At 51.1% G+C, this 12,635-nt stretch overlaps 1 protein-coding gene across 3 annotated transcripts in view; it reads left to right on the top strand.

Annotated features, from left to right (window-relative positions):
- The window catches only part of MEGF11 (multiple EGF like domains 11), a 236,521-nt gene that overhangs the window by 194,586 nt on the left and 29,300 nt on the right, over positions 1-12,635 (top strand). For all 3 annotated transcript variants that reach the window (XM_082617509.1, XM_082617508.1, XM_082617507.1), the window contains exons 10-12: positions 8,356-8,476; positions 9,436-9,599; positions 10,722-10,824. In XM_082617509.1, the coding sequence (XP_082473635.1) occupies positions 8,356-8,476; positions 9,436-9,599; positions 10,722-10,824 (388 nt within the window). The remainder of the gene's footprint in view (positions 1-8,355; positions 8,477-9,435; positions 9,600-10,721; positions 10,825-12,635) is intronic.

The raw sequence follows: 12,635 nt of genomic DNA, 5'->3' as shown, positions 1-12,635 counted from the left end.
TGAGGCTTGCTCTGCATTGGAGAGGCCTCTGTGGCTGGCATGCAGTCCAAGCTGTTCTCTCTTTGCCTTGTGGACCGCGTGTCACTCTTTCTCCCTGGGAAATCACAAATGAGGCTCCCACTGCCTGAGTCCTCAGAGCTGGGAGTGGCGGTGACCAAGAAGGGTAGGCAGGGGGGATGTAGCAGCCCAGGGCTGGCACTCTGCTTGGCAATGAGCAGATGCTTGCCTGACAAGGGGCTCTGTAAACAATGAAGTACATTCCACATGTGTGCTTCTGGCATTGAAGTGCCATTGGGCACCTAAATCAGCTTGCGTTGGTGGCCCTGAAACTCTAGGAATAGCACAGGAGAAGAGGGGAAGAGGAACCACCAGAGGACTGGGGAGGCCACTGCAGAACATCTGGAAGTAGGGAGAGGCCTAGCCTGAGCCCTTTCATGCCACAGCCTCATCTTGTGCCTCACCCCGCTCCGGCCACTAGAGGGTAAACTCTGTGAGAGTAGGGACAAGCTCTGTTCTGCTCACGGAGTGTCCCCTGGCCTAGCACAGTGTCAGACACCTACTAGTGCTTCAAAAACATTCCCTGAATGACTGAATTAATTCGACCCATAGGCACTGAGCACTGACTGTGGTCGAGGCACCATGCTAGGGCCAGGGCCATAGAGCTGAGGAAAAGAGACCCAGTCCTTACCCTCATGGAACTTACAATCTAGTGAATGACAGCTGATTTTGTTTTAATTCATCACAATTGTGAAAAGTGTCACAAAGGAGCAGGGAACAGTGAAACCTGCTCTGGAAGTGGAAGGGCAGGGGAGAGTTAAAGAATATGGGAGCTGAAGGGGACTTTAGGTCACACCTAGTCTAGCGTGATGGTTAGTGAGACCAGGGCCTGTCACGGCACCTGGCCTATGGTAGATGCTCAACAGGCGTTTGTGGATTGAATGGGTGAACGAATGAAGCCAGGTCACCGTGAGCCAGTACCTTTGCCTCACTTAAACCCATGTACTGTGACCCCAGGTCCAGGGCCCTTTCTTGCCTAAGCCATCCCTACTCCTCCAGCAAGAAGACATGGGGGCCAGGCCGACTTCCCTGGTTGTCTGTCCCAGAGTCCTTTCTGCTGAGTTCCCGTGGGCCTGCGGAGCCTGCCCACTACCTCAGCCTGGATCTAGAGAACGCAGTCCACTCCGTTTACACTGCCTTCTACCCACAGAACATATTTAAGGGGACCCTGAGACAAACTTGCACAATTGCCTACCCCTTTTGTGTGAGGGAGGGTCAGCCACTTTCCATCCTTCTCCTCTTTCACTCCAAAAAATACTCATTAATCTCCTGCCCATTGCAAGGAAAATGGATGATCAACACAAGGAACCCAGCTGTTGATTAATTTTCCCAAACAGGGCCAAACTATAAAGCAGCATATTGCGGGGGAGAAAATTCAATAAACAGCATTTGAAACAAATTTAATAGAACATATAACTCATTATCCACCAGGGTCTGGGCCTGTGTTGCCACATTGTACAAGAAGGCAGGTGGAGGGCTCCCCTGGTGGCGCAGTGGTTGAGAATCCGCCCGCTGTGGCAGGGGACACGGGTTCGTGCCCCGGTCCGGGAAGATCCCACATGCCACGGAGCGGCTGGGCCCCTGAGCCATGGCTGCTGAGCCTGCTTGTCCGGAGCCTGTGCTCCGCAACAGGAGAGGCCACAACAGTGAGAGCCCTGCAGGTGGAAGGTGGAGGGGAGATTTGCATCTCTTTAGTGAGACCAGCTCCAGGGGTTCTGCCAGTAGCTCTTTCAAATCAAGTTCAAGATGTTAATAGCCTATGCTGCATCTATAATTAGCAGGCCTTTGGATGGGAGGAAGAGTTCACATCCATCCTCTATTCACAGAATGAAGACACTGAGCAGGACTGGCAGGCTTCCCTCCACAGAAGCTGGAACCTCGGGGACCTGCCCCTGTGGGAAGTGGAGGGCTCCCTTTCCTGGGCTGGAGGAGGGGGGCGGGCTATGCAAGTGTAATGGGGATGGATAGCAATATAAAAACACCCAGATATCAACTGCCAGGTGCTGAGAAAGGACCAAAGTGTCTGGGCCTGGCCGGTGGCCCTTCCTCAAGGTCAGGGCCGTGTCCTCTGGATGCTCTGTGCTTAGGTGGTGAGTGTGCTGTCGGTGTGAGTGATCAGGGGCAGCATAGGCTATCCCAGAGTTTCACCACATCTGGGATCTTCGCATCCTGTGCTGAAATGGGAGCCAGGAGATTCGAGTTCCAAACCCACCTCTGCCTAGCATTGGCTGTGTGACCTTGGGCAAGTCACTTTCCCTCTCTTGGCCTCAGTTTCCTCACGTGTAAAACAAGGTAGCCGGACCAAGTGATTCCCAACGTCCTTTCCAGCTCTGGCACAAGGAGCTGTCCCACCACTGATAGGAACGGGTATGTGACCAGTCCCAGGCCGCACATTAACAGAATAGGTGGCCACCCAGATGGTGTGTCTTTTAGATTCCAGGAGGGCTCCCCACCCCACGCCTGCATTCCCACCACTCCTCACTCCTTCAGGTTAAGACCCCTACTGCATGCAAGAAGATGCTCAAGAGAGTCAGAGCTAAAAGGTCCTTAGACATGATCCAGCCAGTGGTTCCCAGCTAGACACGTGCAGAGGCTGCAGCAGGTTGCCAGGAGTGGTTTTGAACATTTCACAAAGCCTACAGGCAGTCTTCCATTACCTGTGACAAAGCTCACTAAAACACCAAGGTTTTTCTTCTGCTGTTAATTAGAATTAAATGAACTCTATGTGATCTCCCAGGTTAGCGTGAGCTAATCAGAAGCCCTGATTGGCTATAGGTGATGTCATAGGAATTTCTAGGTCATGGTTGGTGGATAGGAGGCTGCCACCTGCATCACACGGCATGTGGCCACTGGCCAGATTGCACCTGTTTAGACACCAGCACACAGTGACAGCCGTGTCTCTCAAACTGAGAGAGCTTTGAAGAGGGAAGATACTAACAAGGGCTCTTGGTGGTGAAAAGTTGGGGAGACGGATTGATTTCAACAGCCACATATAATTGATAAGGAAACCAAGGCCTGTATGTTACCTAGTATGAGCATCAGTCAATCAGAAGAGAAAGCTGTTTTCCAGCAGCAAGGTGTATAGGAATTCTGGATGGAGATATTGGGGAACAGCTTCAATAAAGGGCCTTAATTGAGGGAGTGAGCAGAGGCGCTAGGCTATCTGAAACACATGAGATGCCAAATACAAACTCCCCAACTTCCCTGGGTTCTCATCCTGTCCTTTTTTCCAGAATCTGAAAAGATCAACAGACCTGGATTCAAGGCTGGTCTGGGCCAGGCACTGGGCTCGGGGGAAGAGGGTAGATAAGTCCCAGTTCTGCCTCATGGGCTCACTCTGACTTTCAGTCTCCTTCTCATGAAGGCAATGAATTTGATGATCTCTGAGATCCTATTCAGCTTGGAGGGTCTTGTCTTCCAGAGTGGATGCACTCGAGGCCAACAGGGTAATTTTCTGGCTGTACTTCTGACCCTCAGCCTGGCCGGGCAGGGTTTGGGCAGGGGGTGGCAGGATGGGGCATGGAACCATAGACCAGGATCTGGCCTGGCTTTCCCTTTGCACAAGAGCCCCCAGGGAGGCCCAGAGTTGGTGTGGGAGCATGGGACTCTTCCTTAGACCAGACAGTATTCTGCTTCCTGTGTGTGATGGGAGCCACAGAACCCCGGGCCACCAGGACCCCTCATTTGTCCAAGAGTATTCATAGAATACTTCTATTCTGTGCCAGGTACTGAGCTAGGGATACTGGGGCAACCAAGACAGATAAGGTCCCCGTTCCCATGAAGTTTCTAGTCTAACTGGGGGAGACAGACAGTAAATAAGTGGACAAATAAACACATCTAGATGCAAGCATGAGTGTCCCTGTGTGACCACTGCCTTGGAGCTGCCCAAGAGCAGAGAGCAGGTCACAGGCTCCTGTGTGTCCCTGGAGCCCACTCCCAGGGCTGGCTCAGAGCTGGCCCCCACTCAGCAAACATTTGGTGAATTGCCTGGCATGAGAGAGAAAGCATATGGAAAGTGCCCAGTCCTTCTGGTTCTGTCCATGGTAGAAGCCAGCATGTACACACAAACATCTCATTTCAATTAAACAACATTTATCGAGAGCCCATTTATGCACCAGCAGGGTCTTAAACCCTGAGAATCTAGACATGAATTAAATCAGATCCCTGGCTCCCTCAGCTGACAGCCCAGGGCGGAGGCAGGCATGTGAGCTAACCCGGAGCCCCACGGTGCTAGGATGGTGGTGGCTGTTGGTGCACCCAGTTCCCACCAGGGCAGGCCAGGTAGGCTGGGGAGGGAACACAGCAGGAGGGAAGGACGAGGACGAGGAAGGAGTCACAAATTTATACCCAAATCCACACAGATGGATAAACAGGTGCCCCCAGACACACACACACACACACACACACACACACACACACCACACACAGACTCACAAGTGTGTATACTGACTGCCTAAGCAAGTGTAGACATAAATACCCCTGTAAGCTCAGATACCACACAGGCCATTGTGATTAAGGCCCGTTCGTGGTGCACCAAACTGGGGAGATGTGTGGGTGAGAGAATGGCCACATGGGGGGGGGGTTGGCACACGGGCACCCTGGGAATTGCCAGACCTTGGCCAGGGGACACCTTGAGGTGGGCGGAGCTGTAAGTCTAAACCTGAGAAGTTAGGCTGATTATTGTCTTGCTGTGCATGTCCATCACCAGAGACAGCCAATCAGCGACACACACAGACCCGCAGATCGGAGGCCAGAAGGTAGGGAATTTGACAAAAAGTTTCACTGTTAATACTTGTGCTTACTGAGGGGTTTGAACCTGGTCGGGTCAGGACGGCGAGATGGAGGAGCTGGGAGATGTACTAGGCCTTCAGGGCAGAACTGTATCCTTTAGAAGCTGCCTGCTTCCCCATCTGGATTTTTTGCCATCAGGAGCTAACAAATGGAAAGTGTTTAGAACACACAGCTCTTGGCACATGGTAGCCCCTCAGTGAGTGGTCATATTCCATCCCCCCAAACCATGGGAAAAGTCTGGCCTGTTCAGCTGTGATGAGGGGAACCAGGGAGACAGCCTGGCGGAGATGGCAGGAGGGTGAACCTGGGGATGTGAGGCCACGTGCCCCATGTGAACGCCAGCCCTCCTCTCCTGCACAGGGCCCGGCCTTTGTTCATCAAGTGAGAGATGGATTCCTCCTCCAGAGATGCCTTCTGCTGAAACCTTTGAGGGTCTTGTGTATTCTTTTCGTAAGAGATACTATTTCTTTGTAGTAATAATAGCTCTTATAGTGCTTTCTACCTGCCAGGAACTGTTCTATCTGCTTCATTTATAACTAATTTAATCCTCTTAACAATCCTATGAAGTAGGGGCATTATTATTCCCATATTACAGATGGAGGAACTGAGTCCCCAAGGGGTTTAGTAAATTGTGCAAGGTCATACCGAGAATAAGTAGTGGAAGCAGGATGGCACTAGACTCCATTCTCTAACCACTGGGCTCTGCCACCTTTCCGGAAAGATCTGGTTCTTTCTCCTTCGCCCTCACTGATACACCATGGGGCCTTGGGTAAGTCCCTGCCCCTCTCTGTCTCTACTTCCTTCTCTGGGAAGCTAAAGTCCTGTCACCTGGGGGCTTCCCAGGGCTGTTGTAAGGCCAAGCTGACCGTCCATATCCATGCACAGGCTACACTGGGAGAAAATGGGCCCTGGTGCAGCCTTCTGGAGAGCAGATATCTCGAGGTGGGTTCTCTGCATCTTGCCCCCTAGAGCAGGGCAGGGTGGTCAGTCCTCTCTGAGCCCCACCAGCAGACCCGCAGTTGGACTCACAGGCCCCTTGAGGCCTCCTAGGAGGACCGGGGTTGGAGACACTAATGAGGATGCCAGGAGAGAAAACCCTTCCTCTTAAAGTAAACTCACGCAGAGAAAATCATAAACCGAGCACGCAATTTGCACCCCGGCCAAGGCCCTCAGAGCTTAAACATATTCTTTTGGGCTATTTATAGTCCTGGAGAAGTTAGAATTTTCTGGGTAATGGGAGCACTAACAGATTCCAGCTGGTCAGGGTCTGCCAAGGACTGGCAGGGGAAAGAGTGGGAACCATGGAACCTTCTGGTACAGGACTCTGCACTTCCCAGACCCTCCTCCCTGACCCAGCCTGTGCAGGTGGGACAGGAGACAAGGGCTAGAGAGGAGCCTCTTCACCAAGGGCCATAATAAGGTCTCTCTATGACCTAAATGGAGGTGAGGCCAGTTGCCCGGGCTCCCCTACTTCAAGGCTTTCATTTCACAGACGCTAGAAGAGAGGCTCAGAGAGGGGCAGTAATCTATCCAGTGTCACACAGCTAGTGGGGCCCAGGCAAGTTCTGGTATCCTGGCCCATGCGTCAGCATTCCTGTAGTAAACCTCAGCGCAAGACCTGAGAAGCTGGCTGGAGATGGTCCCTAGCGGGAGACAGTGGGAATTCAACATCCAGTGACCATATAGACAGCCCCAGCGTGGGTTCCTGGTGGGGAAGGCACGTCCTGGGTACTCTGAGAAGAGAGCCCCAACTTACTTCCCTGGCATTCAAGGCTACCAACACCTCTTTTAAATATCTCCCTCGCCCCTCCCTACACAAACTCCCCCTCCTGCTACGCCTAGAACATTCCCAACTCTCATATTCCTCTGTACTCTTGTCCACACTCTTCCCACCTGGATAGCCTTTACCCCACTTTTTCTGATTAAATGCTCCCACCCCTGAAGGCCTCTCAAGTTCCCATTCCTGGTGGCCCTGTGACTTGTCCTCACTCTGAACTCCTTACTGGAGCTAATAGCCCACCCAAGGAGGCCTGGTATAGTGGATCCTGTAGGGTGTCACCCAGATACACGATTCAGGATGGATGGAGGCGCCCCTTCCTTTTAGCTGCAGGAAACTTAGTGGCTCCCAGCTGAGTCCCTCTGCAGAAATTGCCTTCAGTCAAAGAGCATGGATTCCCCTGAAGTCATGACCCCTTCCCCAGGGCAGTGGATTGGTCCAGGGTATGGAAGCCCTCCCTCCCTTTCCTCTGGCAGGACAATTCTAAGGACCAACCCACTGCAGAGCTTCCTGGCAGATCAGCTGAGGATGTTGTTGCAACTGCACCTCAGTTCAATTTCTCCCTCTGTCCGTCCTGCTTCCCTTACCCCTCGCAGCGGTTATTCTCAAAAGCTCACTAGTTTCCATCTCAGAGAATGCTTTCCAGGAAAGCTGGTTTATGACACCTGGTGACAGAATGGTTAAGCAGACAGCCTTGGTTCAAATAGAGATCAACCATGTTTAGCTCCATGACCTGGGCTGAATTACATAACTTCTCTGACAATTGTTCTGTCTATTAAGTGGGAATAATGCTGAGGCATTAGTTCCTATCTGCTGAGGGTTTACGAGGATTAAATGAGATGATGTATGCATAGTACCGGATATTGAGAAAGGACTTAATGTGCATTAGCTATTATAATTTACATTTAACTTCTCTGAGGTTCGGGTAAACAGGGATAGGATATTATTATCTGTGTCAAGGGGTTGCTGGTGAGAATCAAATAAGATTGATTGAGAGGCAGAGGGTTAAATTCCATGTTGCTGTGACCTAATACAGATTCAGGGGTCAAGTTTCCTGAGGGCTTTGCCCATCCTAGAGCTGTGGTCTGGAGGCCTGACCCCTCCCCCAAACAGTGAGGATCACTGTATTGCTTTCCTATCACTGCTGTAACAAATTAGCACATTAGTGGCTTCAAACAAAACAAATGTACTATCTTACATCTCTGTGGGTCAGAAGTCTGGTATGGGTCTCACAGGACTAAAGTCAAGGTGTCAGCAGGCTGTGTTCCTTTCTGGGAGTTCTAGGGGTGAATCTGTTTTCTGCTCATTTGGATTGTTGGCAGAATTCAGTTCCTAGGGTTGTGGAACTGAGGTCCCCGTTTTCTTGCTGGCTGTAAAATGAGGCTTCTGGCTTCTAGGGGCCACTGCATTATTTGGCTTGTGGCCCCCTTCCTCCATCTTCAAAGTCAGTGCAGGCAGATGGAGGACTTTTCGAGGCTACCTTTTTTGTCATCTTCTATTCATAAGGACACATGTGATTTGGGCCCACCTGGCTAATCCAAGACACTTCCTCTGTCTTAATGTCCTTAGTCACGCCTGCAAAGTCCCTTTTGCCACGTAAGGTAACATATTCACAGCTTCCAGTGATTAGAACATGGTGGGGGGGAGGCGGGGGTGGGCATTATTCTACCTGCCACAACCACCCAGCATGGGGCAACCTCTGACCCAAAATTCCCCTCCTCTTTTTCTAGGGGGAGGTCTGTGCAGTTCCCTGTGCAGCAGGGACCTACGGCCCCAACTGCTCATCCGTCTGTAGCTGTAACAGCGGTGGCACCTGCTCCCCAGTAGATGGCTCCTGCACCTGCAAGGAGGGTAATGTGCCTTCTTTCCCAATCCCATCCCCTCAGATGTGCACAGTGCCCAGGTGGGCTGCTGGCTGAGGGGTCTGGGCTGCTCCTGCCCCACCCACCCACATGCAGGGTCGGGGAGCCTATATGTCAGGTTCCAGCCAAGGAGACCCATGCCAGGGACTTCAACAGCAGGAATGTAATAAAGGGGATTTGTTACCACAGTGTTAGAAGAGCTGAAAGGACTTACAAGGGAACGTGAGCAACCCAGAAAGTAGTAGCTTCTCCCACAGTTGCTACCACTTCTAGGGTGAAAGGGACAAAGGGAGGAAGTGGTGTTCCCAGCGCCTGGGAGTGAGGGCCATCTGGTGGGAGCTGGGATGTGGGCAGAGGGGCTGCAAGATGGTGCTGGAGCACTGAGACACAGCCACCACCAGAGGCCCTGCTCATAGCAGAGAAGGAAGAGGAGATACCTGGCATCTCTCCTGCTCCCGCCCTCCCATCACTGGCCAGGTCTCCCACTGGCAAGCCCATCTGGGAGCAGCTGCAGGGGTCAGCCCCCTGGGATACAGAACAGAGCAGGGGAAGGGCAGAAATGGATCTGAGGGCAGACAAGCCAGTAACCAGCCTCAGAATGGGAAATCAGCCTATCACCAAAACACAGGGCCCTGAGATAAGTTTCCTGAGTATACCCTCGGCACAGATAGCCCTCTCCACCTCCACTGGTTCCCTGTCCCAGGTGGGATCACCCACCTATGTCAAAAACAGTGAGAACCGGGAGGCAGGAGACCCAGGTTCTAGCCCCCGCTCTCTCAACAGCCTTGCTGTGTTTCTGAGTGGACTCTGAATGTGGAATGTGTGTTCTAACCTAGCAATCAGAGAAGGGGTGGTTTGGGTGTGATGCCTTGTACAGAGATGGGGGAGTGGGCAGAAAGCCATGCTGGGCCTAGATGGAGAGGTGACAGCCTCGTTCCCTCCCCTCAGGGTGGCAGGGCCTCGACTGCACCCTGCCGTGTCCCAGTGGGACGTGGGGCCTGAACTGCAACGAGAGCTGCACCTGTGCCAATGGGGCAGCCTGCAGCCCCACCGATGGTTCCTGCTTCTGCACCCCTGGCTGGCTGGGGGACAACTGCGAACTGCCCTGCCCGGTGAGTGTGGGGCGGGGAAGGACGGGGTGGGCCCATCAGCCCCCCATGCCCTTTCCCCATAGTTTTTTTGTCCACACAGGTGCACAGAGAAGAGCACTGGACCAGGTGGTGGGACACTTGGATTCAGGTCTCAGCCTTAGCTCTAACCTCTCTGTCCTACTTCCGGCCTCAGCCCTCTCATCTATAAAATGACAGATACTTAGCAGATATGGTGATGTGGCCTCACTTTCCCCTGGGTGCTCTTGGGAAACATTACTGACTCTGGCACATTTACCTGAGCCCAGATGCAACTTCAGAATCCTTCTTGACACAGTGCTACAGAACAGCTCTTACTAATCCATCAGAGTTGCCATTCCTTGATAATAATGTCTAAGCTTCTTTCTGGTTCCAACAGTCTATAATTTTTGTGATCAAGGTTGGGAGGGCTAAACCAAGCATTATCCAGTAATAACCCACCTAGGCTTAATTCCTGGATCTTTGCCTAAGATACAAGTTAAGTTAAACCAACTGATAGGATATTGTTAAATGAGTCCTACAGTCCTGGGTTCCAATCCTGCCTTTGCCTCATCCTAGCTGTGTTACCTGGAGCATGTTACTTCACCTCATCTTTAAATTTTGAATATAATGGAACCATCTCATAGAGTTGTTGTGAAGATTAAGAGAAATGAATTATATGAGACTCTTGATACCTGATGAGCACAAATAGAGATTTGTTACCTATTGGCGGTCAACATTTGTTGACCGCCACCTTCTTACCCACAAAGAAAAAATCATAGTCATTCCTCACATGTGATCAATGTTTTAAAACTTGCAAGGTGCATTTTCATTTACAATTTTAATTCATGATCATTACAGCTCTCTGAGCTTGACCGTTGAGAGGTAGGGCAGGACCAACACCTCCCTCCTTCCAAACTGCATATTCTTCGTAATGCAGCCAAAGAATTATTTGGAGTAGCTTTGCTGGATCCCCAGTTATAAAAAGTGCCTCCACAGAGCTCCAGCCCCAGTTTCTCTTCATCCTTGTTGGGCAGTGGCTCAGTTTTGTCATCAACATCCAAAAGAAGTGTGAGAACCTCTGAGGGTCTAGGTCTCGTCATTTCTCTCTCCCGCTTCTCTCCACAGGATGGCACATTTGGGCTGAACTGCAGTGAGCGTTGTGACTGCAGCCACGCCGATGGCTGCGATCCCATCACAGGCCACTGCTGCTGCCTGGCCGGATGGACAGGTAACCCCCTCTGCCATGCCACCATCCTGGTCCTGTGAAACTGAGCTCTTGGTATTCTCCTGCTTCTCTTGACTGTTCCTTCTTTTTTTTCCTTCACTTTTTCTTCTTCTGGCTCCCTACCTATGCACGTTATCTTTATATCCTCTGGGCTTCAGTTCTCCATTTCATTCCCTTTGAGTAAACAAATATTAATTGAACACCTAGTATGTGCAGGCTCTGTTCTAAGGGCTAGGGGCAGACCAGTTTAAAAAAATTCAGACAGAGGTTTGGGTGCTCAATCTGTGTTTGCAGAGGATATGGTGGAGAGGAGGACAAGGAACTTTCTCCTTAGCCCAGGCTCAGACTCCTGGCCCCTAAATGTGTCCTGGCAGCTCACCTCCTAAATAGATGGCAAACCCATCCATTTCTCACCAGCCACTGCCACCACCCTCGTCCACTGAGCACTATCTCTCAGCAGGCACTGCCTCAGCCTCCCTTTTTTCTGTGGGCCTCCCCTCTTGCACAGCTCCATCCACTCTGCACATGGTGGCCAGATCCGTTCACATCAGTCCCTGCTCAGGATGCCTCCATGGCTTCCCATGACACTGATCCAAAATCCTTACAGTGACCTGGGGTCCACATGGCCCTGTAAGGCCCTGCCCAACTCCTCCACCTCTTTTGTGCCCTCCCATCACTCACTTCACTCCACCACCTGGGCCAACCACCCTCCCTGACTCCAGGCCTCAAATGTGCATTCCCTCTGCCTAGATCAGTCTTTCCCCTTCTCTTCACCTAATAACACCTCCTCATCCATCATATTTCGACGTAAAGATGACTTCCTCTGAGAAGGCTCTCTCCCCCTGATGCTACCGCCTCCCCAGCCTGGCCAAGACTATGAAAGAGCCCCTTTAATTAATTCTCACAGCATTTTGCTGTACTTACCTCAATTGTCACTGAACTCTGATTTGAGTAACGATTTGTTGATTATCTGCCTCCCACCTTGACCATCAGTTCTGTGGAGGCAGGGACCACATCTGCCTTGTTCACCACTGTATCCACTGCCTGCCACACACTGAGAAATGGTTAAGAACACAGAGCTGGCACCAGACCTCCTTGGGCAAGTCCTTTACCCTCTCAGGGCCTGAATCCTCCATCCATAAAATGCAGATAATTATAATCCTTATAACTACAAGATCATTTTGAAGTTTAAATGAGTTAATACCTGTAAGTGCTAACAGTGCCTGGCACATACATAATAGGTGCTCAGTAAGTGTAAGCCACAAATACAGTGTTAATGTTACATGAATGAACCCACGGGCCATTCCCAAAGTGGTGGACAGCAAGGAGAAAGAAAGGCATTGCTGGCAGTGTAGGTCCTCAGATAAATAATTCACACCAGGCTTCTGAGCAACCTCTGTTCTCTGCAGCCAGAAAGTTTCTGAGCAGCTGAGGGCTGGGGACATTTCTTCCTCTATAGCATCTCCGACCTGACTCCCTTGCCCTGCCGCTTACTACAGAGCTAGGCTCCACCCTGGTTACTGGCACCCTAGACTCTTAGCTGGAGCCACATGGAAATACATTTTATTTTTTCATTGCCTTAATTTCAAGTGAACCAATAAGATTTCAATGACATCTGGTGCTTAAAAGTTCTATCTTTGATGGACAACCTTTCAGCAAGGTCTCTGCTGTTCTAAAACTAATTTGCCCAAACATGGTCCTGAAGTCATTTCAAAGGAGCAATTGATGTCCTAAGATTTGTTAAGCAGAAGGAAACCAAGGAAAGACAGTGAGGGTGCAGGGTAAAGGCCCCAGCCTCCTGCTCAGCAAGCCCT

This window comes from Mesoplodon mirus (genome assembly GCF_964341445.2).
Source record: "Mesoplodon mirus genome assembly, chromosome: 4".
NCBI classification, from domain to species: domain Eukaryota; kingdom Metazoa; phylum Chordata; class Mammalia; order Artiodactyla; family Ziphiidae; genus Mesoplodon; species Mesoplodon mirus.
Note: the sequence above shows the minus strand (reverse complement) of the source record. Positions and strands in the feature narration are given on the sequence as shown.